The sequence below is a fragment of the Alosa sapidissima genome, chromosome 17 (assembly GCF_018492685.1).
Source record: "Alosa sapidissima isolate fAloSap1 chromosome 17, fAloSap1.pri, whole genome shotgun sequence".
Taxonomy (NCBI): Eukaryota; Metazoa; Chordata; class Actinopteri; order Clupeiformes; family Clupeidae; genus Alosa; species Alosa sapidissima.
The window spans coordinates 10144860-10172359 of NC_055973.1; the positions used below are offsets into that span (position 1 = coordinate 10144860).

The following is a 27500-nucleotide window of genomic DNA, read 5'->3' on the forward strand; positions in this document are numbered from 1 at the left end:
ACCTCATGAAGTGTGTGAGTGTGAGTGTGTGTGTGTGTGTGTGTGTGTGTGTGTTTTAATATCAGAGCAGGAGTGTGGCGGTGGTGTTCACTGATGTAAATAAGTGTTGTGCCGTGGTGGGCCTCACATTGCAACAAATCACATGGTTGGACTCCAAGCATTCTATTACCGTCATCACATCATAATTGGACCATGTCACCGCAATTACAGGGGACGTTCAATCGTGTCCTGGCTAACCGCAGATTTATGGGACAAAAGAGCAGGAAACCATCAAGCTCCATGGAAAGGTCCATTTAAGGACACGAAACATTAACCTTCATAGTCTGGTATCCATATATTGTTATTTGACACTGAACACAATGGGTTTGGGGTGACGACAGACGTTTAGCTTTCAGTTATGAGTGTTGATAGATTAATGTCTGTTCTTTTCAACATCCACAGAGTAACCCACATGTATCAGACATGGGATAACTGCAGATATGGCCAGACAATACCAGTCTGCCTGTGTAGATGTACAAAGAAGCACGCACGCACACACACACACACACACAAAAGGGTTGCTTCTGAATAATGTACAACTTTGGGGGGTCCCAGAATGCAAAATGGCCTTGAACAAAAATTGCCTTATATCAGCTGAACAACTGCATTCTCTATTCCCCCACTCAACCTCTCCCTCCCTCCATTCTCCTCTTTCTTCCATCTCTCTCTCTCTCTCTCTCTCTGTTCCACCAGCAACGTGCTGATTTGGCCAGAGGCCTGAAGTGCAGCAATCTGCAAATACCTTTTAACACAGAGCGCTGAGCAATTACCACCCACACATCAACTCCGCAGAGAAAACGGCAGAATCTCGCGATTCATCCCTCTCTCCTCCACTCTGTCACTGTTTCTCTACCTCTTCTCTAGTGCACTCTTTCTCTCAATCTTCCTCTCTCTCTCTCTCTCTCTCTCTCTCTCCAGTCTCAGATTCTCTCTCTATTTGTCTCTGTCTCTCAATGAAGGCTGTGAGGGTTGAGGACAGTGCAAACATGTCTTGCAGGGGTGTGTATGGAGGCTTTATCCAACTGCGTTACCTGAAGTCATCTCAGCCGGCACTCAGGCAGAAACTCTAATGAAACTTCCCAGCTGCTAATAGTATTAGCGTCCGTCCAGCACAGTGAAACGTAGGCTAACACGTAAAATTAACACTTAATCTTTTCATGTCGGCTATTGGTGGGAGAAGGGGTTGGGGGTCATTTAAGTCATTCCTATCCATATCCAAATGGAGAGAGGGATGGTAGAGAGAAAGAAAGATGGAGAGACGTGAAAAGGGCAAAATGGCAGCTGTCCAAATGGAGCGGAGCTGGGAGGAAGGATGCGAGAGAGGACTGGCACCGTGCCAGCGTGTTGGAGACACTTCCTCAGGAGGGGGGAGGGGAGGGACACACTCTCTGGGAAAGCTGCTTGGGTGTTTTTCACGCTCCTCAGAGCGGGGCCTACAGCTAAGCCATGCAGAGAGGAGAGGAGAGGAGAGAGAGGAAAGAGAGAGGAGAGGAATTTTACAAGCAAGGAGAAATGAGGAAGCCAAAGGCAGAAGGCAGAGACAGATTACAGAAGAGAAAGAAAGAGAAAGAGAGAGAGAGAGATGAAAACAAGAGAGCTGAGGAGACAAGAGAGAGAGGAGAGAAGGAGAGAGAGAGAAGGAGAAGAGAAGGAGAGAGAAGAGAAGGAGGAGAGAAGAGAAGGAGAAGAGAAGGAGAGAGAAGAGAAAGAGGAGAACGATGCAAAGAGAGGACATGTAAGGACAGAGAAGAGGACAGAAGAGCAGGAAAAGACACACTCACACAGGACAAGGCAGTCTGGGAATTATGTATTTTACAAGGCAGCACACAGCCCAGCACTCAGAACTTGTGCTTTACTCACACTGCACACATGAGCCTCCACTGCCAACCAGCAATTCTACTGATTCAAATACCAGATTGTCTTACACAGAGTTCTACCTACCTACTTACCCGACATCATCTAGTACAGAAAGTGCACAGATACAATTTTTGTCAAAGGCTTTATAGCTAACAGGACACAAGATGAAGATGATTGTTTTTTTTTTTTTTTTTTATGTCCAGTATCAGATTCATGAAACTATTGCAAAAGCAAGAGTATTCCCTTTCTTACTCCAAATGTGATGTGCCAATATACGTATATAAATATCTTGTATCGTTTTGCTTTTCCTTCTGTAGGCTACCACATTCATACACACGCGCTCAGATCAGTGAGCTCACTAAGAGCACACATACACACCCGGAGCAGTGGGCAGCCCATTATTTTCCTACCAGTCAGGGATCGAACTGGCCACCATTCAGTCACAAGTTGGATTCCCTAACAGATTCCCTCATTTTTGTTTCTCTGCCACTACAAGGGTATAATTAACAACAAAAAAAGAAGTTGCTGTTTTAGACATCAGTATCGGCCCAGAATCTCATAATCACACATCTCTAATATGAAAACGTGAGAGAATCGTAATCTCAATCCTAAGTAAGAAAATCATGTTCTTATTTTAACCAGAGTAGTGCAAGCCTAGTGTGTGTGTGTGGTGTGTCGTGTCGTGTGTGTGTGTGTGACGCGTGTGTGTCTGTCATGTGTGTCATGTGTGGAGTGTGGACTCCTGAGCATCGTGACCTTTTCCCGCTTCACAGCCCAGCGAGCTCCACCGCCAACATCGACCTTTATAGCACACTCATCCATCTCTCCCTTTCTCTCTCAAATACACACACACACACACACACACGCACGCACACACGCACGCACGCACACACTGTACACAAACCAGTGGAGCTATGGTATCAGACACAGACACAGCCTGCCCATCGTCTCACTGAAGCATACACCTCAAACCACTATTGCACTCCCATGAATTTCCCTTCCATCACAATTCTCCTACCATTCTCTCTCCCTCATAAACAGAGAAAGAAAGAAAGAAAAGAAAGAAAGAAAGAAAGAAAGAAAGAAAGAAAGAAAGAAAGAAAGAAAGAAAGAAAGAAAGAAAGAAAGAAAGAAAGAAAGAAAGAAAGAAAGAAAGAAAGAGAGTTCCTTAATTACTCAGGGCATAACACTCTAACTCACCACACACACTTGTCTTCTCACAGTGCTATAACTAGAGCCTCTTCTGTCTGCTGGATCTCTGTCATAACCAAGAACTGCCCCTCTATCTCTCAATCGCTCTCTCCCTCTCACGAATACTCTCTCTCTCTCCCTCTCACGAATACTCTCTCTCTCTCCCTCTCACGAATACTCTCTCTCTCACGCATGCACGCACATCATTATTTTTTCAGTCGTGCCATCTCACACACATTGCTCATCTACCTCTTCTCCTTCCGTCCTAATCTCACCCTGACTCTTCTCACTGCATTACACATCCCTCCTCAACTAACACCTCATGCCTCTCCCCCCCCCCCCTCTCTTCCTAACCATCTTCCTCTACTCCTGTGTCTGTGTATCTCTCTCTCTCTCTGTGAATCTCTGCTCCTTGCTCGTCCTCGCCATGCCTTGCTCGCTCTCACACCCTCTCTCTCTCTCTCTCCCACACCCTCTCTCTCTCTCCTTCTCTCACTCTCATTGTATGACACCGTCTGTCAGCCCTTGGGCTATGTGGAGAGTAATGGCAAGTGTTCGCACATTACATGTGCGCATGCAAGGCCCAACATTCCTACATAAAAACCCACATGCACACATACAAACGCACACACACTCATAACACTGTAAGCTCATGCAGAGAGGACATCAGTCCAAGTCTTGTTTACTTGTCTGTTCCAGCTCATGCACTCACTTATAGTCTAGACCTCAGCTGATCATCTATCTCTCTTACGGTCACTTTTTCCACAATTATAAACCACTGTACGATACTGTGTGTGTGTGTGTGTGTGTGTGGTCTGTTGTCATGGGCCTGAGCATGTGGCAGTCCCCAATCCATCAGTGCAGTCATATTCCCACCACAACCAGATTTTGGGGTCAACCGGCTCTTGGGCAGTACATGTCTGCCAAAATTTAGAGGAACCCCTTCAGCTTGGGGAAGAGCCTAGGAATATGTGTGTGGTGCCTGGTAACAACATCCAACACACCATCATCATCATCATCATCGTCGTCATCATCACCACCATCATACTGCTATTCCACCTCAGCCATCAGCACTTCCCACCCCATGGCTATTGTTTAACGCTGAAACACGTTGACCCAAAATTAAAACAGCATTTGCTGTTCAAAAACAGTGGCTTAATCCATTTCCTTTCCTTCTCCCCTTTAGTTCGGCACAGCGATTGTGCCCTTGAGGGAGGAAGGCAGCTGAAAGAAAGAAGAAAAAAAGTGCAAAGTAAAAAACAATTAATTACCCATAATGGGCCTCTCCCTGCCAAACACCCCCCACCCCTCATCAGCACTCACCCCCCCCCCTACCCCACCCCTCCTCCGCTGCGCCCCAGAATCTGCCACATCACATTGCGTTAATTAGTGGAGTCGCAGCGGAGAGGAATTGCCATGGCAGCTACAGACCACTCAACTCCTAATTAGAAAATATTTTTAAAGAGCAGGGGACCTGCGTAACCTCTACGCTCCCTCCCTGTGCCGCTAATAACCAAATTTATGATCACCACACAAACGCTTCATAATCAAGACTGCCGACTGCCGGGGCTGCTGCTGGCATGCCCTGGTTTTTCTTTTCCCAGTAAAAAATAAATAAATAAAAACAATTACTATTAGTATGCACTATAACCTTCATTAGCGCAATGTTACTTATTATTATCAATAGTGCCTAATAATTTTTACGGGCAAATGCATAATTCCATAGCTTTTCATGAGCTTGAGCTTGGGGAAACGCCTTCTAGTCTGACATGACATTTCCAGAGAATCAGCTCGCTCTAATCATATTTCTCTGTGTTCGTTAATTAATTGAAAGTCAATCACTGAATTTAATTTCTTTCAGCCTAATTATCCTCCTTTATTGAAATTAGTACCAACTAGCAAATTATGTACTTTGTAGTTTCACCTTAAAATAACATCATATCAATTTGAAGTCTCTGAAACTGGTAAATCTATGATACAGAATAATAATCCAGAAGGGTCATTTTCATCATGCAAATTTTATCTGCAAACCCGATTTGATGGGTTGGTCAGATTTGCTGATTGAGTTTGACTCCAATTGACTAAGTGACAGTCATCATTTCCCCTCAAGGAAGTTGACTTATTCATTTCGCTGACACTTTTATCCAAAACAACTTACATTAGGTCAATTATTACAAGAGTCAGTTTCCCAAGAGCAACTCATGCTTAAGTGCCTTGCTCAGGAGCACAACAGTGGCAGTCAGGAATCAAACCCACAAATTTGGTGGCTACTGTATGCTAGCCTAGCTCCTTAGCCACCACGCTACTACCACGTACCACTCAGAGTGACAATTGTTTGATATCATTTACATGTTCAAACCTTGGTGATTTTCAGGATTTTCAAAAAACTGCATTTAACACCATGAGAGACAATAACTAAGACATGGTTGTGAAACTTGATTCTTGTGCTTGTAGAGTTAAACATCTTTCATTTCAATCATTCATCTCCTAACAAATGTGCCACTATACTCACTACAGTTGCTGGGCAACGAGATAGCCAGCAAACCCATGTGCAGCAAGTTCAGTCCTAACTATAAGATTGAACTGGGGGCAGCCGTGGCCTACTGGTTAGCACTTCGGACCTGTAACCGGAGGGTTGCCGGTTCGAACCCCGACCAGTAGGCACGGCTGAATTGCCCTTGAGCAAGGCACCTAACCCCTCACTTCTCCCCGAGCGCCGCTGTTGATGCAGGCAGCTCACTGCGCCGGGATGGCAAATCCCCATAACAAGACCAGCATTAGCATAGCACCACTCAGCTAATCAAAATGGCCAAAGCAAACTATGGCATCTTGCAATGCTAACATGGAGTTTAATTTGTTATGGTCTCGAGTAAAGGTCTGTTCTTCACCACCTTCTCAAGGCATCCAAGTAGCTACTAAAGACTTCAAGCAAAGATTAACCTGTATGAGGGTCTCAATCCATATCAAAATGACTTTTCTGACAGTCTACACATAGCTGAATGTAGTGGTATAACTTAAAACGCATGGCTTGTTGGAATGGTGGATGGTTGGGGAGCTCTAAGTGAGGCTGACTCGCTCCACTTATAAACAACTGCTGATCACCAGGGCATGAAACTGAATGGCCTTTGCAACTGCATTGAGCATATTCAAACCACTTTAAGTCCACTTCAAAACAGGGCCAGACAGAAAAAACAAGGACAAAGGCAAAAAACCAAAAGAAATGCCAGTCAGATGATTGGCCCACAGCATGGCCTAACGCATGGTGTTAAACCCAAGCCCAAGACAAAAAAAACAACAAAAAAACAGAAAACAATGAATGTGTCATTTCAGCTTTTGATTGGTTAGTGAACACGCTCTTGACAATAAACAAAAACAAACAAATGAAGGAATGGAGGACAAAAGGAGGCATGTGATTGGTTCTCACCTCTGTGCTCCCTGAGTCTATTGCTTTGTCCACGTACAGCAGCACCTGACCTTCCGTGCGACACACACCATCCGACCAGGCTGCACAGCGCAGGTGGGCACAACACTGGCCTGAGGAACACACACACACAAACAATAAACATCAATCTTGTAAATCATTCACTTCTAAGACATCCTGTGTGCTATAAACGTTGCACAACAGAGGAACAATGAGCAATCCATTATTTATGGTATAAAATGCACAATGGGAGAAAGACATGAATACAAGCTGACCTCCTCTGACCTCTAACAAGCCCATCCTCTGACAGTGGACCTGATGTAAAAGGGCACGGATGCTCCACTCCACCCTTTAGAGCACACCTGTCCCTGCTATAATTTCACACCTTTAATATGTGTGGTGGAACACGAACCCGCTGCATCGGTAACTTTAACACGGAGAGCATTAACGTGTCAAATCAGCACCGTAGTGCCACCAGCACAAACGTCCGGAAACATCCAGGTCATACCTCCTTCACCCATGCTAAATTAGCAAAGCTAATTAGCCAACACTTAACATCAGTGTGAACTTAACACAGCAGGTAATAGCTAGAGGTAGGCTAGACAGCCATGTCAGCTGTGCTACAGGTACCGGATCATTAAAATTATCTAGCATTATGGAGTCTTTAATTCAGATTGGCCACTATAATATCAGTTTTCCATCAACATTATTCATACACGTTGTCTGAATCCCTATTGAACTTTGCCAATGAAAAATCAATATTCCATTTCTGATGCGCTTGTCAACAATAGTAAACACCATACTGCAGACTTGCAAGGCATGCAAAGCACCCAAGGTATTAAGAAATGGCATGGTTCTTGTATTTCTTAAAATGTATGCCACTGAGATTTAATGCCTTATTAGCCTTTTCCTTCATGTTCTGAGTGTAACTTCTACAGTTCACACAGTTCGCACGGAAGCACTGCATCTGTCAATGGAATCATTTGCCTTCAAGAGCTAAAGAGGAACATCATTAATAAAGATTGTAGATCTGAGGGCATGCCACTCACCAGTGGGGTCGAAGAGTGACTGGACGTTGATGTCATCAGGGAGACCAATCTGTCCTAGCTCGTCCCAGGGCCGCCGCGTCGGCTCCTCTCCAAATGGGTCAGAGCTGCCTGGTGCCGAGGACGAGTGCAGGCCACTGTCTGGCGAGCTGATCCTGGAGAGGTCAAAGGTGAGGGGTTAAAGGCGAGCTACGGAGGGACCTTTGTCAGGTTTGGCATGGTATGCGGAAACCCACCAGCAACATTTCACTGCATTTGAACAAAGCACCCTTGGGACAAAAAAAAAAAAAAACGCAACTCCAGGCTGATAATGTAATATAATCATTCAAACAGGCTGTTAAACCATCAGAGGACATTTATGATCCTATTTCTAAACATTTCAGAATTACTAAGCCGTATCTCTGGCATAGATTTGTGCATCGGTTATTCCTAATTTAGATCAATTTAGACTATAAATGTGAACGCACCCAGCAAATAGAAGTCCATTAAAACCTTCTTCTGAGCAAACAGGACTGTTGTATAATGGCAAGACTGGGGAGAGCGGGCTCTTTTAGAGATGTAGCAGTTAAAGGAGTCAGAGGGTGAGGGGTGTTATCAAAGCTTGGCTAACAGCACAAGGACTGGCTGTTCAACTACGCCCCACACAGAGTGCTTCAGATACAGAGGAAATAGGAAGAAGGGGGATAGACAGTGAGAGAGAGAGAGAAAGAGAAAGAGAAAGAGAAAGAGAGAGAGAGAGAGAGAGGAAGAGAGAGAGAGAGGGGGGGCACTCATGGAATGCCTGGCTGCCTTGGATGAGCCTCCTAAACGAGTCTGGAGATCTCTGAGGCTCATGGAAGCGGAAAACAGGAATTAACATTTTAAAAGCTAGTCTCGGTTTTACAGAGGGCCAGGCAGCCCTTGGGCAGCAGTGGAGAAGGAGCAAGTACAGGAGGAGGAGAGCAGAGGAGGAAGGGGGTGTGAATTCAGAGGGAATAACAGTAGCCCTCTTCTCTCGCTCCTCCTCTGCCACATCTGCATACATCTAAATAAAGTGTCTCTCGCCGTACTTCCTCTCCATTAAAGCCCATAGCAGAAACACACACACACACACACACGCACACACATGCACACACACACACACACACACACACACACACGCACGCGCACACACACACACGCAAACCTCTCTCAATGTAGCTTGCATGGAAGCAGTGAAGAATAGCTTTCATTCGCCCTTGCCAAAACATAATGGGCAATCTCCTCTCTTCAGCTATACATCACAGTCCAGCCTCTCTCTTGCCATTTGGTTGCCCTGACGTGAGACGACTTGGCAGAGTTTAATTACAGGTGTAAATAACCTGCTGCAGGCGGTACAAATAAAGCTTGTCAGTAATGGACCATCACTACTCTAACAGCTTTCATCTATCATGCTAAAATCATATCAAACTTCATCAACGGACCAACTATGCTACACACATGGTTAGATGCTACACATGCATCAATGCCATTAAATGACATGGCAAAAACATGCCATTAATCTATGACTTTCACACCAAGAACGATAATGATAACCATAATGATAAAAGCGTTCACACTGAACAACGATAAACCAAGTCTCTCCTTGTCTTAATGAATGTGACGGTTAAAAATTGATGGGTTCTGATTGGCTATTAGCTTTTAATCGTTCCAAAAATCGCTCTGAAGGTGATCCCCCAACGATATCGTTCTTCATGTCGCTATCGTTATAGTTTATGTGTGAATGTCGTCATTCATAATAACGAGAACGATGTTTGTTTATACTTATGGTTATCGTTCTTAGTGATGGACCTTAACACCTACATACTGTAGGTTTTGCTGTAAACACACAGCCTTTACAGAAATCATCTATAGCACAAGCATAATCTCCCTGACCGTAGTATGGACATTGATATCACTGTAAAGAAAACTGCAGCTGCACTTTTAAGTCAAACACTGATGGAGACACTACATCCATGCTATACTGTTAAATAATTCCTTTACATCATTTCATTAAAAACCTGAGTAATTTGAACCTAGACTATGACTGACATCTTGACAACAAACCAAGCTTGAGGTCTCGATCAACATTTCAAGTAGATCTGAGGTTAGGCTCAACCAATAAGGCCAATCAATTTCCCAATTACTAATCAATCTGTGTGTCCTGCCTCAATGCGGTGCAATCTGATAGCAATCTTGAGTGGGTCTCGATAATAAGCTCCATCATGGGATTAGATGCCTCTCATTAACTGGAGCAGTGTTTCATTAAGTGTGTGATTACACAGAGACTGGTCAAGCTACCTTCAATTAGCACTCATCAGCTTAATGCGCCTCAACCACGGTACCACACCATCGCCATAGTACCACAATGCGGAGACGTGTGGGTGCCATCAGTCCTTGCAAACTAAAACAAAATGACGTGAGAATTATGGCAAATGTTTCATTAATTCAGTTCTCGATCTTTAAAGTATTATGGAGTTTTGATCTACAACTAATGGGCTGCCAACTTAAAAAGTATGTAAACACCTTACAATCACCATCAAAACCCCAGTTGGCATTTCTAAAATCTTTGCTAATTGGTGCCTTTTGGCAATATTGTTGGTGATGCTGTGCTATAAAGGCTTTTCTTTCATTTTCAGGGGGAGATGTGACCCAAACCACATAACTCAGGGCTTAAAGAAAGGATAGTAATTTCAAAGCTGTGAAATATAATGATCCATTTTTTTAAATTTTAAACAACCTGGGCCACGCTTGAATTCCAGCCCACTAGCTGCTGAACTACTCAGTGCATAGCCTGGACAGCTATTGGGAACAACTATCCTTCACGAGACCATATTCCATGAGAATTAATTTGAAAGCAAAAATTGTTGCTTATAAAAAATACACCTGAAAAAAGTGTCAACTTGTTGCATGATGTTGCTTTAAGTTCTTACACACCAAAGTCATCCACCAGACCTCCTTAACATCTTCCACCTTAACAACTCTTCAATGGCTCACTCCAAATTCTCTCCCTCTGCTCTCCCTCTCCCTCATTTGTTATTGTTTTCATTCCACCCCTCCCCCCCATCCATCCATCACTGGCATGGCTCCGTCCCTTACTTCAACCAATCGCGGGGCTCGAGCGCAACAATGATCTGCTGATTGGCCTGCTGCCAGGAAAGGCACAGGGTGCAGCATTACGTCAGCGCTCCTCAGGGGAGCCGTGTGATTGGTTTGCGCAGAGGCAGGCAAATTAGGCAGGCGGCCAATGGGCCCTAGGGTGCCGTTCGACAGGAACCTTTGTCAACAATGGATAACGTGGAAGGCCAGGGTGAAAAACAGTCCAGAGAGAAGGAGAGAGAGGACGGACAGAATAGCTGTGGTAAGGCCTGCCAGTGAAATTCTCCCACATGGAGTTTGTCCCCCTCTCTCTCTCAGTGACTAATCATCAGGGCCATTTTGGCACCAAATTAATTGACCCAAATTGAATTCTAGAGCTGTGTTCATTAGCATACGTTGGCTTATTTGGGTCAGAGAGCTCTAGATCTCCTGGTTTTTGCCTTCACAATGCACAATGGAGAACACTAATTTTACTTGATCACTAGCTCAAGCCACTGGTAATCACAGTGTCACACACACAAATGGACAGAGTGCATGGGCAAGCAAGCAACTAATGTTGGTGGTGCCGGGTAGAGGTGTTGGGGAATTTCACCTTGTTATTATTAAATGGGGATATTGCCACCCTGAATGGAAAACTAACAAAACAAATGCTCAATAAAAGTTTATGCAAAATTCCTTTCCCCCAACCTCTGGCATTGTTAAAAAAAAGAGCCAGCAGGGGTTCTAAACACACACTTGCTCACACACACAAGCAGCGTTTGATCACAGTGAGTAATTACACCTCACTGTTCTAATTGGGCCTTCAGCAGTGTGGCATTCACCATTGTTTCCTCCTGTGTGGGGGGCCATCAGGGTCACTGCTCTCTAAATGACAAGGGGGCGGAGGGGTGGGGGCTGGGGGCATGACCCACACTCTCACTCTCCCACATTCACCCACACACACACACACACACACAGGAGAGAGACGACTGCTGATGGTAGGCTGGTTGGTTAAGACAGGTCATTGGCTTATGAGATGAGACACAGCCTATTGCACGTACTTGTTATACTAGGCCTCTCTGTCTTTTTCTTATCCTCACAAGGGAAACATACCAGTCAACCCTTTCAACATATAAATCCACACACCAAAACTGGCCTTTCACAGATTTACTGACTAGACTAGACTAGACTAGACTAGACTAGCATATACACACCACGGTACATAGTACATTTTTGAACCGAACAGTAGGCTCCCTACAGTTCGCTAAGCAGACATGAACCGTACATGTCATTTTCTATTATTTCCAAACTATATAAAATAATAAGTATAATTTATTGTTTTAATACCGAACCCGTAACGTTACCCTGGCCCAAAAACCATGAGATCGAACCGTGGGCATATTGTATCATTGCATCCTTAACACACTAACTGGGGCTGTACTCCCAAGTCTTTCTTGTGCACTGTCGTACATTTCAGCATGTATTTTCCCTACATGCTGTGATATCAGCACCTCTAAACAGTCAACAGTGTTGGCAACAGTCCCTAGAAATAGGACTGTTGCCAACAATATGATGTTTGCCACTTGCATTTCTACAGTCCTCGCATGTCAATGGCAGAATATGTGTAAAGGTATCAACGTTAGAAACTCAGACATTTTACGTTTGCTCTTCTCGATTGTACCATTACGTGCATTACTCTTCTATTGACTTGCATTGTTTTCAATACAGAGCAGGTACACAGTGGTATTGCAAGAGAGATGGTCATGGCTGGCTGGGTCGCATCCTAGCTTTAGTAGATATCACAACATGGTGCATAGGTATTTTGAATATTGTCAAAACAGTTATTTCATCACATTATGTTGCTATTTCAATGTAATTTTAGCATGTTTTAAGAAACAAACTACCGGTATACATACTGTAGGCATAAAATAGAATTAATATGTGGGTAGGAAAAACACATAGGTACATGTTTTCATTGAGTGGAATGCATCCTTTAATATTTAACTATATCCATCCCTGTAGATGTGGACCAAAACCATTACCTGCAAACGTCACGTCAACGTTCCCCCACCCCACTCCACCCCAACAGACACACACACTTACTTCTTAAGACCACTCTCGCGCTGGCCAGGGCTCTGGCTGTGGTCGTTGTCATCAGAATCATTGTCGTCGTCATGGTAGTCATCGTCCTTCTCGGAGCTGCCGTGCCGGTTGCGGATGTGCAGCGGCACGTACCCCGGCGTTGGGCCGAACAGCTTCAGATCGCCCTGGCCCAGCACACTCCTCTCCCCACAGTAGCAGAAGGCACACAACCTCTCACTGCCAGAGAGAGAGGGGGGGGGGGGGGGGGGTGGAGAGAAAGAGGGAGTGAAAGAGAGATCAATTTATAATTGTTACAATTATACTTTATACATTCCAGACCAGTCTGATATACACCAACACAAGAGCAGAACACACATGGCCACACAACTTCTCACTGCTACACAGAGAGGAGAAGAGAGAAGAGAAGGAAGCGAGAGAGAAATGCAGTTTGTTTACCATTTATAAAGTGGAATCTCACTTTGACAAGAACAAATTGAAAGTGCTTAACCTTGGTGGTCAACCATGGCAGTGAAGACAAGATTGTCAAATGTCAAATGAAAATGAAAATAAAATGCTGGCTGAAAACCGCCAAACTAAACTAACCAAAAATATAACATCCTCAGGGCATATCACCAGTCCAGTACACCAGCGCGCACACACACACACACACACACACACACATTTCCCATCATATCCAAACAAAAACATTGGGAAAAGCAGTGAAAAAGGTAAAAAAGTACACCAGACAGTGAGAGGGCAGAGAAGGAGAATATGAAACGGAATACAGGCAATAGAAAGAAACAGTCAAAAGGCATTGAATCACCTTATTGATGGCACACTGTAAGTGACCAGAGTTCAATTAAGCTCCCTCAAATCATGATACACCAATCAAGTGTTCGCCTCTTAAACCTCATTTCAGACAGGAAGATACTTGCAGTGACGTAACAATGAAGGTGGAACGGAGAGATGAAATTCCGTAATTTGGAATGACTTCAGGCAAAATGACAGATGGGGATGACGACAGGCACAGAGTTAAACTAGTATTAAGCTTGAGGTGACACAATTTAGATGACTACCAATGGGACTAAAGGATTCCATCGGTAGATGATGCCACGATGGAGTTCCACAAACGTTGCACACATGGAAACAACGTCCACGATCATAGTATAGCCGTTAGAACAAATTAACTGTAACTTCAAACAAAAAATTAAACACAGGTGAATCATTTCCAATTCACTGTAGAGCATGGGCGTAAATTTAGGGTGGGACGCTAAGGACTAGTCCTAATCAAAATGTTAAGATGACAAAATTGTCCCCACCAATATTTTAGCGAACTTATTTGTACTGCTGATCATTCCGACAGCCAGCACGACAATACAAGAAACGTCAGGGTTATCTGACACGCAGGCTACACGCATGGAGAATGCCAATGCACAGGCTACTTTGCAGGGCAGTCAAGTTAACAGGTGTGTCAACGTCTGCCAATACATACCCCATAAAAGGCCAAAGTACAACATTTTGATATTGAATTTGACTGACAGAGCTTTCAATTCGGCAGCCGTGGCCTACTGGTTAGCGCTTCGGACTTGTAACCGGAGGGTTGCCGATTCGAACCCCGACCCCTCATTGCTACCCAAGCGCTGCTGTTGTTGCAGGCAGCTCACTGCGCCGGGATTAGTGTGTGCTTCACCTCACTGTGTGCTGAGTGTTTCACTAATTCACGGATTGGGATAAATGCAGAGATTAAAATATACTTACAATTAACCACATTATAATCAATAGGCCAAAATCATAATTGTGTATCTGTGCCAAATTTCAAGTCCAGCGTAGAACTGAATAAGAAAATCATAAGGCTGTATATCTTGAACTTCCAGTATGTGAGAAACTTGACTTGCCTTAATATCTCCAAAGTATGCAGCTAATAAGGAAATATAATTGTTATTTAATTAAACAAGGTGAACTTCTCCCCACTGTGCAATGCAGAAAAGGATGCTACAAGGAGGGGAATTCAAACACACTCAACACCTTGCCATCTATTGATGTCATTGTGGTTCATTGAGATATCTGACATTTTTTCTGTTAATTGGCTTGGATACCAAAGGACATTGTTGCCTTTGTCGGTGTCCTTATGTGAACTTGCATAGGTAACCTTGCTCATCTTTACTTGCGTACAACTTCACACCAGTGCTTTAGGGCAGCCGTGGCCTACTGGTTCGCTTCGGACTTGTGACCGGAGGGTTGCCAGTTCAAACCCCGATCAGTAGGCACGGCTGAAGTGCCCTTGAGCAAGGCACCTAACCCCTCACTGCTCCCTGAGCGCCGCTGTTGTTGCAGGCAGCTCACTGCGCCGTGATTAGTGGGTACCTCACTGTGTGTTCACTGTGTGCTGAGTGTGTTTCACTAATTCACAGATTGGGATAAATGCAGAGACCAAATTTCCCTCACGGGATCAAAAGAGTATTTATACTTATACTTCAGACCAGAGCTGATGCTTCAGCAAAGGCCGTCACTGAAAAGCTGTGAATGTCGTTGAACACAGCTGTTCTCACATTAGATGATTGCGATAAACATTAACCATTGTTGCCTAATTACCAATTATTTTTAATTGTTAGTGTTTTTCACATAGTATTTTGCAGTATTTTTAAAATACAAAAATACACACCAATAAAGTATTTTGATACAAAATACAGAGCCATTTCCTTCAACCCAATAAAATAAAAATTACAAAATACTATTTTGTATTTGAAATACATATTACATGTTTCAGAAATCTTGACATGTCTAAGTTTTGGGTTGCAATATACAGGTAGTGGGCTCTCTGTTAATTTTAATGAGTAGGTCTAAGCCTAAAGTTACAGCATTTCTATCACAATTGACCAGACTTTGACCTTTGGTCTGCTTTTAACAAAATTCTGGCTATGATTGTTCCTTGTATTGAATCATGAGCCATCACTGTGCCTATTGCATTCTACTGTTGTTAGCCTTAAGCCTAGCTCAGTCATTATGTTATACCACATCACCCTCCATTAGAAGTGCAATGAGCTGCATTTAGCATAATAAACTGCATTTAGAATTCCAAATTCATATTTCTAGATATTTTGGTGAAAGTAACTCAAAAGTAATACAATAGTAGTGTAATTCCTTACAATTCAGATACAAGGATACAAGGAAGTTTATTGTCACATGCATATAGTTACTGGAAGTAAGAAATGCAGTGAAATTATGTCTGGTGTCAGCCTATTTGTGCATTAATGGGGGGGGGGATACATAATACATATTATAATGTAACAAATTATTTTGAAATGACAGTAATGAGTAATACATAATACGATTTTGAAGTAACTTGCCCAACACTGATGACAACCATCACTTTCTATGTATGTCTGTGTGTCTGTGTGTGTGTGTGTGTGTGTGTGTGTGTGTGTGTGTGTGTGGAGGGTCAATCAAATTCTATGATTGCCACTGATGTGAATGATCTCACAAATCACACAAACCAAATCAAGTTTTAAAAAAAATCGCAAAAGTATCGAAATTGAGATTCTTCACTTAGTATTGGTATTGAAACACTAATATTGGTATTGTGACAACAGGAGTTGGGGATGTGTCCCCACCAAAGCTGAGACCAAAAGTACGCCCTTGCTGTAGAGCTACGAGTGTATAGCCTGGATAGCAGCCAAACATAGTCCCGCCCACAACATTTGAGGACGGAAAGTTCGGTCTGGACTTGTTCTGTTGTGGAGCAACTATATGCCTGAACCAGAACTGTTCAGACCAATCAAATTGGGCTTTGTACAATGATGGACAGATGAGCAACAGTGCCTCGACCATCACGTCATCTGAGCAAGCTTCGGTTGATTTTGTTTGCAACAAAAATGTTGTGGCTAGAAGCTAGACAGACGGCTTCTAAGCCCCTGTTTACACATAGGAAAAATGCATACATTTCCATGCGGTTTGGCCTTTCATTTACATGAAAATGGAGGTTTTATCACTGAAAACGATTATTTCTGAAAACTCCGACCAAAGTGAAAACTCCGGTATCACTTCTGCATGTAATCAAGGGAAAACAGCATAGTGCATAGTGACATTTTCCCTCGTTTCTGATTGGCCACCTGTTTGCTTGAAGGGGTCTGCGTCACCATTTCCCAGCTGTTTTTAGCATCGGTGTTAACTAGGCTTGGGTATCGAATATTGAGTATTGATTGGAACCAGGACTATCTTTGCGATTTTCCCGGAATCATTCAAAAGTTTAAATTTTGATTCCTAGTTTCGATTCCCAGTCCGCCGACCTGAAGAAGAAACTGCTGAACACCAACGAAGAAGCGCATAGTTCATAGAATTAAAATTCATGGAGAAGGTCAGACTATTTCATTCAGAAAGCAGGGTTCCCGCGGATCCTTAAATACAACTGAATTTTCGAAAGAGAGGTATTAAATGTGCGTATGGGACCGCCAGCGAGTGCAAGAGAGCGAGTGATGTCTCAATCCAGTTTCGTGTATTTAAAACGCAATTGTATAAGTGAATAGGCTATTAGGCTACGGGAGGAAGTGTAGTGGTTGCAGATTGAAGATGTTTTTCACGGGTGTGGTTAAAGGTGTGAAAACGGTAATTACAGTAGGCCTATGTACAAAATAATATACCTGACGTTTTCGTGGTGTAGCTGAGGCCAGAGAGATATACACGTAGCCTACGTGGAATGAGGAAGCCTACGGTAGAATGAGCAGGAGAAAGAGCGATAGGTTGGCCATACGTTCGAATTTAGGCCGGACATATGGATTTTAAGAGGCGCAGCCTCAAGCCGGACGCTCATTTGTTCTCCTTTTTGGAGTTGCGCTTGGCATCTAAAATCGTTGCTCGGACGCAGCATCGTTTCACAAACTATGGACGCAAAGACTGCTGGTCAAATTATGTGCAGTGCTTCGCAAACAGGAGGAAATACTATGTTAAGTTGATCTGTTTGCATCTGTCCAGCGTGTGTTGCTGGCCTAGCCTAGGGAAGAAAATATCTGTCTAAGTTATAATAGCCTACCTGTAATATCTGCCAGCAGCTTGTTTGCCAGCGTTTCCCAGTAGGCTAGGCCTACTTCGCAAAAGTTGTGACTATAACCGCATATTTTTTGAATGTCGGCGAATGGCTACATAAAAAAAAAAAACCTGCGTTCATAATAGGCTACGTGCGTGCCTGAGATGAAACCAGCAGTTTTCAGCAGGATCATGCGAGGAGGATCTGTCTCTTAATTCATTTAAAACAAGTAAAAGTAGTGGATTAACTTTAATTTGCTGTGCTGCATATTGGACAATAGATGCACATAGTAAATTATATAAAGTAGGCTTATTAAAATATGTAAATAGCTTAGTCTAACTTTGAAAAAAATATTGAAGGGAATCCAGTCCAGTGCACATGTCTTTGGCAAGTAGCCTAGGCTACTACAGACACAGGTGAAGAACAGTCAGCCTCAGCGTAAGCAAAACGAAATATGTACAGCTAGCTTCAAAAGCAAGCAGCCCAGACCCCAAAATTGGGCATTTATAGCTTTGAAGGTAATTCACACAATTTTTTTTCTTTCGCCAAAATATATTTGGTAACTTCTGTAGACATCCAAAATGGGGTGGGGGTTAAAATTAGTAGGGAAAAAAAAATATTGCATAAACAGTCATATATATCTTTTTGCCGTGGTATAGTCTTAAGTTTCATTTAGATGTCTTGAAAAGGTCTTAAAAGTCTTTAAATTTGCACTTGGAAAATGTGCAGATACCCTGAGAAAGACCGTTGGTTAGCTAGCTCATTTTAAATATCCTAAACTTTTTTTGACCCTGCCTCTTACAAAAAAAAAAAATCGGAATCGAGAATCGTTAGGAACCGGAATCGAAATAAGAAATCGGAATCGTTCAAATTCAAACGATATCCAACCCTAGTGTTAACGGAATTATTTTTAAAAGCAAAGGAGGGGAGACATCCGTTTTTCGAATAGCCTACCCCTATGTATTTTGTGGTCTTAGATTTCGCTATCGGGTGTTAAAGATAGACAGCGCAATAACTTTAAACAACGACCAGAAGACAGCGCAATAACTTTAAACAACGACCAGAAAACAATGTTAAGGCATTGGAGAAGGATGGCTTCTCTACGGTGTTCTTCCTACAGTTCACGGTAAGCTATTTTGTTGCTCTTATTAGTTAGGTCTATCCAATTGAGTGCAGAGGCATTTTCCCCTCTATATCGGTTGAAACAAGCCCCATAATCACATCCCAATTGAGCAGTATCAGACTCAAATTCTGACTAGAATTGAGAATGACGACGTCAGGCTAATGTGAGTATAGACCGACAGCATTGTGCTGTACTAATATATCAACCTTGGGAGCCAGCCTATTGCTTGTTTCAATCATATGACTCCAGTGATCAACTGTCAGCTACAAAACGATGGGCGATGAAAGAAACATCACATTCGGACAGGCATTTACACTGACAAAAATGATATTGGTATTCAGTCATAGTCACCCATGACACACAAGACCCACTTCAGATAACAATGGTCTATTACTAACTCAGTGAATGGATACTACAAGTTCAGTCTTTCATTCTACAACCTTCCACTGATATCCCTGCAGACTATTTGAACTCTGAGTCCTACCCAGAATTAGGTCAAATGTCATTTGCTTATTTTCCTTCCCAACCCCCTCCATCTTATTTAATAGGTGATGTGCTTTTGACAACCTTTCAAAAAAGCAACTGTGTCTGAGGATCTTCAGTCATCCTCCACAGGTCCCTGAAGGATGTCATTAAAGACCAGTCTGACTGAAACACACCAGCAGAAAGTGGAGTGTGTGTGTGTGTGTGTGTGTGTGTGTGTGTGTGTGTGTGTGTGTGTGTGTGTGTGTGTGTATATATATATATTTGTGTGTGTGGACGGGGGAGGTTACAGGTTCATGTTCAGCTTTGACAGTTATGACACAGGAGCACATTTTCCTGTTCATTCATGTGACAACAGTGCTCCTCATCACCAAAGGCATGGGAAGCAAGGTCTGTTACCGTTATCTGACACATGGACATGAGAAAAGAAGGGAAGGAAGGATTGAGATGGAGTGAGAAAGAAAAAAAGAGAGGGCCAGAGAAACGGTTAGAAAGAGAGACCCGGAAATAAAGCCAATTTGCAGAAATGCAGCCAATTTCAATCAGAAATACAAAAGCTGTGTGTGTGTGTGTGTGTGTGTGTGTGTGTGTGTGTGTGTGTGTCAGTGGCGATTGCTGCTCTTTGGAACAGGGGAAGCTCTGATAAAACTGGTCAATTATTAACTTAATATTATTAAAGGTGCTATATTGTTCTTTGAGGGCAAAAATTATCCCAAAACCCCGAAAAGGCCAAACAGTAGGCTATAGAGTTGGCATGGCATCATGTAGCCTACACCGTTATATAGCGCGCTACCCAACTTAGCCTAAATACACAACTGAAACAAAAGCAAGTCACAAACTCTAACTCCACATTACGGTTTTATTTACAGTATGCTATTTACAAAGACAAATGGAAACCGACTATATTGCTCCCACATTATGAGAATTTGAGCTGCAACTTGCCTTGCCTCTTGACTTCACCGGTCAACACTAACGTTAACGCATCCCTTGAACTTGAACCACTTCCCGTCAGATCGCGACATATGCTGTCAATCAAAGAGAGTCCAGCCTCTATGATGGTTCCTCCAATCATCATACAGAAGCTCGGCGTCCAGGCCATCCCACTGTCCCATTCACTCCCAAACGCCGGGCTTCCCTGGAAATGACGATTTTGTGGCGCTTGTCCAATAAACGTGTAGCTTTTCTGCACTGAGATCAGCCCACTCTGTAAGTGCCATTGAAAGCCCAGTGAAGCTGAGCGTCTATGGGTTTTTTGATGGATTGTGTCGTCACAGCAATGTATTACGGGTGCGAAATCACGATAAATAACCGACAAAACCTTATTGCTGAACCATAGACTATACAGTCTATGTGCTGAACAAACTAGCCATGAAGATGAACATGTTTTCAGCATGTTCTAGTTGGAATAGTAGGCTAGAAGCTAATGTAATAGTGTAATTTGATGCGATTTTCCATGATATTTTAGGAGGCTGAGCTTCCCCTGTAGTCTTAGAGCAATCGCCTCTGGTGTCTGTGTGTGTGTGTGTGTGTGTGTGTGTGTGTGTGTGTGTGTGTGTGTGTGTGTGTGTGTGTGTGTGTGTGTGTGTGTGTGTGTGTGTGTGTGTGTGTGTGTGTGTGTGTGTGTGTGTGTCTTCCAACAGTGACACAGATTAAGCTGTGAATGCCTGGGATCTGCCAAATTTTGTGACTTGTACCCCAGAGGGACAGAAGAGCGTCATCTTTCTGTTTGCAGCGAACAAACGAGCTTAACGGCTGTCAGCAAATGTAAAAAAATGACATCTGACACACGCCAGCAAAAACAGCAAGTATTCATCAAATATTTGTTCGAAGAAATTTTGCACTGCTAATAAGTTCTCTGGGGATTTAAAACAACTACTCCACACACAAAAAAAAAAACAGAACCGTCTCTTGAAGCAATTGATTAGAACCCCCTTCGGTTCCCACTCGCTTTGCATACGCAACAGTGTCATGTCCCACAATCCCTCACGTGCACATTTCTACACACAGGCGCTGTGATAACATAGGCACAGAGATTGACAAACGCAACACAACACAAGACTTACTTCTCTCTTACTTTCCCAATAATCCTTACAAATACATGCGTGTGCACAAACACACACACACACACACACACACACACACCCAGTTCTCCTGAGGCCACCAGAGAACACATTTCCGATTAAGTTCAAACACTGACGGCTCCAGAGCATCACCATGTCATTATTGAACCTAGTCGTCACATGCAATGACAAAGCACTCAACTGTGCTCGTCTTAAACCCTCACATGAAATGCCCACCACATCATATTAACACAGACCACGTAAGTTGATATTTCTCTCTGTGACAGGATGAGGGAAGTGGCAAGACCAAAAGGAGGGAAAGAGGCCGAAAGAAAACCAATATACTGGTCCTCCTGGACCTCAGCGCTGCCTTTGACAGCATAGATCATGACATACTACTTAGGCTTGAAAATTTGATAGGCATCAAAGATACAGCACTCACTTGGTTTAGATCATACCTTCCTAACCGTCAACAATTTGTACAGGTCCATAATATACCATCTACCCAGAATATGGTAAAATATGGAGTGCCTCAAGGCTCAGTACTGGGGCCCCTGTTGTTTAGCAGATGATGCATAACTATACCTCTCCATAAAACCTGATGAATTAACCCTGTTAGCCAAACTTGACACATGTATAAGAGCTGTAAAGACATGGATGACGAATAATTTCCTGCTTTTGAACTCAGATAAAACAGAAGGCATGGTTTTAGGTTCAAAAAGATGAGGGATATCCTGTCCACATCACAGGCTACATATAGTGATCTTCCACTGACCTCATCCACAAGTGTTAAAAACCTGGGAGTTTTATAATTGACCAGGACCCAGCACTAAGTAATCACATAAAACAGATCACCAAAGCTTAATTTGACCATTTAAGGAACATTTCAAAGACAAGGAAGTCCTTCTCCTTACCAGATGCCAAGAAATTAATGTTTTGTCATCTCAAGGATAGACTATTGCAATGCTATTATGCTGGCTGTAATAATACCCGTCTAAAGAGCTAACAGTTTATTCAAAATGCAGCTGCTCACACACACAAAAAATATGAACATATTTTCCCCATCCTAGCATCTTAACACTGGCTACCTGTTAAAAGTCATTGACTTCAAAATAATACTTATAGTTCTTCGTTGGTTGCCTGCATTGAAAGAGGACACCTCATGAAGACGCTCTTTTGTCTGCTTCTGACAGAAGAAGCACTTATCTATGCTGGCAGCAGCTGCTGCTGAACAAGTGTACAAAGTCCCTCTAGATGGACTTGATGCAGTTGCAGGTGTTGCTGCAGGTTCAGAAGATGGTCTACCACGTCTTTTCTGAAGACACTGAGTCCTGCCTGCTTCACATGATTTCTAGTAGCGAATCTTAGCATGCTGCAGATGCTCACTGTTGCAGGTGGATTTGTAGCAGTTCCTGTGCCAAACTGCTTTGTTCTCTTGTAAGATAACTGCACTGTAACAATGGCAATCTGCACTGTAACAATGGCTGATCTGTGATCCCCATCTCTATACTCTCTCATGGACAAAAACAAGAAATTTGGCATATGTCTCTAGTGATGGTTCATTCACCAGTCCACACATATCTGCCACTGGATACATAGCCCAAAATCTGTTTCTTTTAGAATATGTGTGCCATCACCTGACTAACAGAAAGACACACCTCAGAATATAACCTAACTAGACTGTGCCACCATGGACTATGAAAATGTGCTTGCTCAAATGTAGAAGGCTAGAAGGTCACTAATATCACCAACCATGAAGAACAGAGCACTATGCGCTTCAGGTTATTCAATATTCTAAATTCTATCACTGCCAGCTATCATCAGCCAAATGGTAGTCAGGGATGGATTACTGCATGGGCCTACCGGGCCCAAGCCCAGGGGAGACAAGGAGTCAGGGGGCCCAAGCCATTGCATGGAATCATTGCCTCAATATCAACACATCATATCAACATGAATCTGATTGAATTAAAGTATTGGCCATCCCCAAAATGCACCAGAATATAGGAAATCACATCAAATACATTTTTAAAAATGTCCCCCGCAACAATTAGTGGGTGGCCCTTAATACATCTGGGCCCAGGGGCCTGAAAGTTCATAATCCATCCATGCTGGTAGTGTCTCTCTTTCTCTTTCTCTCTCCAACACTTACACACACACCTGTCTGTTTGTCTATCTGATCCTTTACCCTTTCTTTTCATCACACTTACATAAGCTACGGAAGGCCTTACAGACTTCAGCTGGTACTATGTAAAAGTCTATTAAGTCTATTAAACTTGATTTAACAGAGATCTCTGCACTTTGTGCTCTGAATGGGTGTAGACAAGAACTGACAGAGCAGGCTAGGCCTACACTCAAGCACACTAATAGGCATGAATTGATTGTATTGATATTGAAGTATTATTTTTTTAGCGGACAATTTCGAGAATTTTAGGCACAATTTCTTGTTAAAGAGATCAATCATCAGCCTAAAAATGTTTTATAATGTTGTATTGTTTATGTGGCCCACTTTTGCACACCTTGTAGGCACCAAACCCTATGCTATAATACCAGCAATGTGAGGTTTATGGACAAAACACCATATTTGACCTTTTCTGAATTTGACCTTTAATTTGGGTCCTTCAAAAAAAAAATGGAGACATGTTTTTTTTACTCTTAAGAACCCCTAGAACAAAGATATAATACTCTCCAAAAATTAATATGCGAATCCCACAGGCCCCCAAATTAGACACATAGGCCCCACTACTACTAATACTTGAAGTAGTCACGTAAGAGCACACTTGAAATCGACCTACAGTATTTGTATGTGTGCTTCGAATAAACACATTTATCTGTTTTCAACGTTATGTAGCAGAATTACTTGGCTATGGAACCCCAAATATGGTTTGCGTTGGAGAGAGCATGCACAAACTTTATGGTACCAGCCAATTCAGTTGGCTAACTCAAGACTTCAAGGCCATCATATACGTTTTTAAGCAACAAACAAAATACTAACAGAACAGTGAAGTGGTTCGTTTTTTCATGGTTTATTTTTCCAAAAGCATCCTCTCCCCATGTGTCTATTACATTTACGGAGCTTGGAACAAAGTTGGGGTTTTCTTCGTTTTCATTTTCTCTAGGCATATTTATGCTCAACAAATATCAGCGAGCTCAGCAGTGAGGTCATGAGAAGGCTATTAATGAACAGAAAACCGACCGTGTTGGCTAACAATTTATTAAATACTCCTGTCATTATCATCAACGACGTTGCTGTAGGCTACTGCCTTTTCAGCGCCTTCTGCTTATGATGATTTGGTCTTTTGAATTCCTTTGGCCTTGTGATGCAGTTGTAGGCTACATCAATGTGTCTCTTGCCGTTCCCTTCATGTGTTCTATCACAATGCTGTCTGCCCTCATGGACAGTAGCTCCGTGATGTCTGCATCTTTCTAGGTCGGAGATTTTCTGGACAGCACTATGCCACTCCATCATAACACTGGCATTTAAGTCAGATTTAACCACATGGACGCACGAAAGACACATCACCAACACGATCACCAGGTGAGTTTTAACCGCATGTTCTACGCTTCGTTCAGACACAGCACATTTACATAATGTCTGGAGGAAATACTAGGGGGGGAGCAGTAGAACAACCGGCTAAGTTTGGACTTCCATATGACCGTTTATGTCGTTCAGATATAAGGCCACACCGTTTAACATCCGCCAAACCTCCGGTCTTACACGTATGTCTGAAATGGCTTACACACACGCACACACATTTGCAAACAGCCATCACTCTGCTGTGCCCTGTGTCATAACGGGAAACCTAATGCTGAATCATCTTCAGCGAATGGTCGTATGTATTCCTAGAGACCACCCCGTAGGAAATTCTCAACCTTCCTCAACCCTCCTGTGTGTGTGTGTGAGAGGGAATCTGACAAACACATGTTGCTGATGTCTAATGTGTGGATCAGCATGAAGAAGTGAACAATCTGTGCTAATTGGAGCTAAAAAGAAAAGGGCCTCCCTCTCTTTTGCTCTACCACAGTCTTCTCCTCCCCCATTCTTTTCTGCTCTCCCTCCCTTCCTCTCTATCTCCCTGTACTAATTACAGCACCAGTGGTTCAGTCTGCAGGCTGCCAGACCTAGTACTGTTGGAGGCCCCTAAACCCTGCCCTCCCTCTCTCCCTCCCTCCCTCCCTCCTTCCCCTTCTTTCTTTCTTTCTCTCCCCCCCCCCCCGACTCCCTCTATTTCTCTTCCTCTCTCTTCCTCCCCCTTATGGGCTTGCTCTCTCACTCTCTTTCTCATTCTCCTTTCTGCTGTTCAATCTTTCCCAGTGCAATTATTTCTCCTGTAAACCCTTCCCCCATCTCGCCAACCCTGCCTTTCTCGTTCTCTCCCTCTTTCGCATTTGCTCTCATGCGCTCCCTTTCTCATTTTCTCTCTCTCACTTCCTCACTCTCTCCTCTTTCCCTCTCCACTCTTCTTGTTTTTGCTCCATTCTGCAGAAAAAAAAAATGCTGTGTTGAGGCACTTTGTACACGTACACACACACACACACACACACACACACTGCAGGGCTTCAGTACAAAGACACTTCACTGTCCAATCTTCTTTACACGAACTCTTGCTCTCAAACTCACAAACACCCTTCAACAATTTATATACACACACACACACAAACACACAAACAGGGCTTTGAGCAGACACAGACCTGGTCTTGGCGTTGTCGGAGGCCGAGGCCGACGAGCCAGCCGAGTCCTCGGACACGGAACGCTGGAAGAGCGGCGAGAGAGGCTGCAGGTCGCCGGGGCAATAGAGCAGCGGCCGGAGCGGCTCCTCCTCCTCCAGATCCAGTTCCGCCATTTCTGAAAGAGAAAACCCAAGTTAGTCATGCTTTATTCTTGGGGATTGAAACATGGAAAAGTGAATCAGATCTCAGTTGACATTTAAGTTGGAATGATGAATGAAAGATGGAACAGTGTAAGAAAAAGTTTATTAAAATAACAATAGAAAGCAGATTACTCTGTCACATGGATACAGAAGGTCACCAACAGCAACCAAAACCAATCTGTATTTATTTTTCCATCTGTGCCGGTCTACATTTGTTTGAATTCAGCTCACGCAAAGAAAGAAACTGTCAACACTTCATCACCTACTTCATCTTCTCAACTCAAATAAAATAAAATTAATGGAAATATGAAGAGTTTCATGAAGAGAAGCCAGTTGACAAAGCACTGAATTATTTTTGCTTACACACACACACACACACACTATAGAGTCTGATGGCAGTAGAGGAGTAGGTGATGTGTAAGAGGAACACACCACTGGTTGCAAAGAGGGGCAAGACTGGCATGTTTATTCAAAATGAGCCCACTCTTAACCAAACAAAAACAGACATATAAACATATAACTTTAGTTCTGGACAACAAGCATGTCTGCCTGTAACAAACACTGGACAGCCAAGTCAAAACTGAAAAAAAAAACCTTGCAACCCCCTCAGACCCTCAGATTTAACTTCACGTTTGCTCAATCTCTCACCATCTTCCCATCAATCACCATCTATGCCTCAACCTCTCAACACACACACGCATGCACACACACACGCTCACACTCAACTTCCTCTAACCCCAACCCCCCATTTTACTAACAGACAGGCCCCTCTCTGTTCATTTAAGGGAGAACTTGCTGACTCTACAACTTCAGGTAAAACAAGCAAGGTGAAATAGGCTTTGGTAAAAAGAAGGAAGTCACTTCACTCAACGCACAAACTGACACCAAAAACAAACAGATCAGGGAAAGATAGACCAGACCATAAAAATACACAACAGGGTGATATGACCTTTGCTGAAACCTTTGGAGAAAAAAAAAAAACAATATATAATGAGACTTCCTGAGTTGCCCACACAGACACACACACACACACTTTCCGATGACAGAGTGCGACTGTCAGAGGATACACACAGCTTTTTAAAGCATGAGCGCGCGGGAATAACCATATCTTCCGCTCCCCTTTTAAATAAAGCCACTCGAGAAGACACCCATGCACCCATCACCAGATGACTTCCTTTCCATCAGCTAAGTGCTTCCCATATACTTGCTCCAGGTGTAACGTGTGCTCTCCATCT

The 27500-nt window shown here is 43.2% G+C and overlaps 1 protein-coding gene across 1 annotated transcript in view; it reads right to left on the bottom strand.

Annotated features, from left to right (window-relative positions):
- kmt2ca (lysine (K)-specific methyltransferase 2Ca) overlaps positions 1-27500 on the bottom strand; it is a 126340-nt gene that overhangs the window by 75926 nt on the left and 22914 nt on the right. The window contains 4 exon segments of the mRNA XM_042068828.1: positions 6512-6621; positions 7558-7709; positions 12733-12948; positions 26087-26240. Coding sequence (XP_041924762.1) covers positions 6512-6621; positions 7558-7709; positions 12733-12948; positions 26087-26240 — 632 coding nt within the window.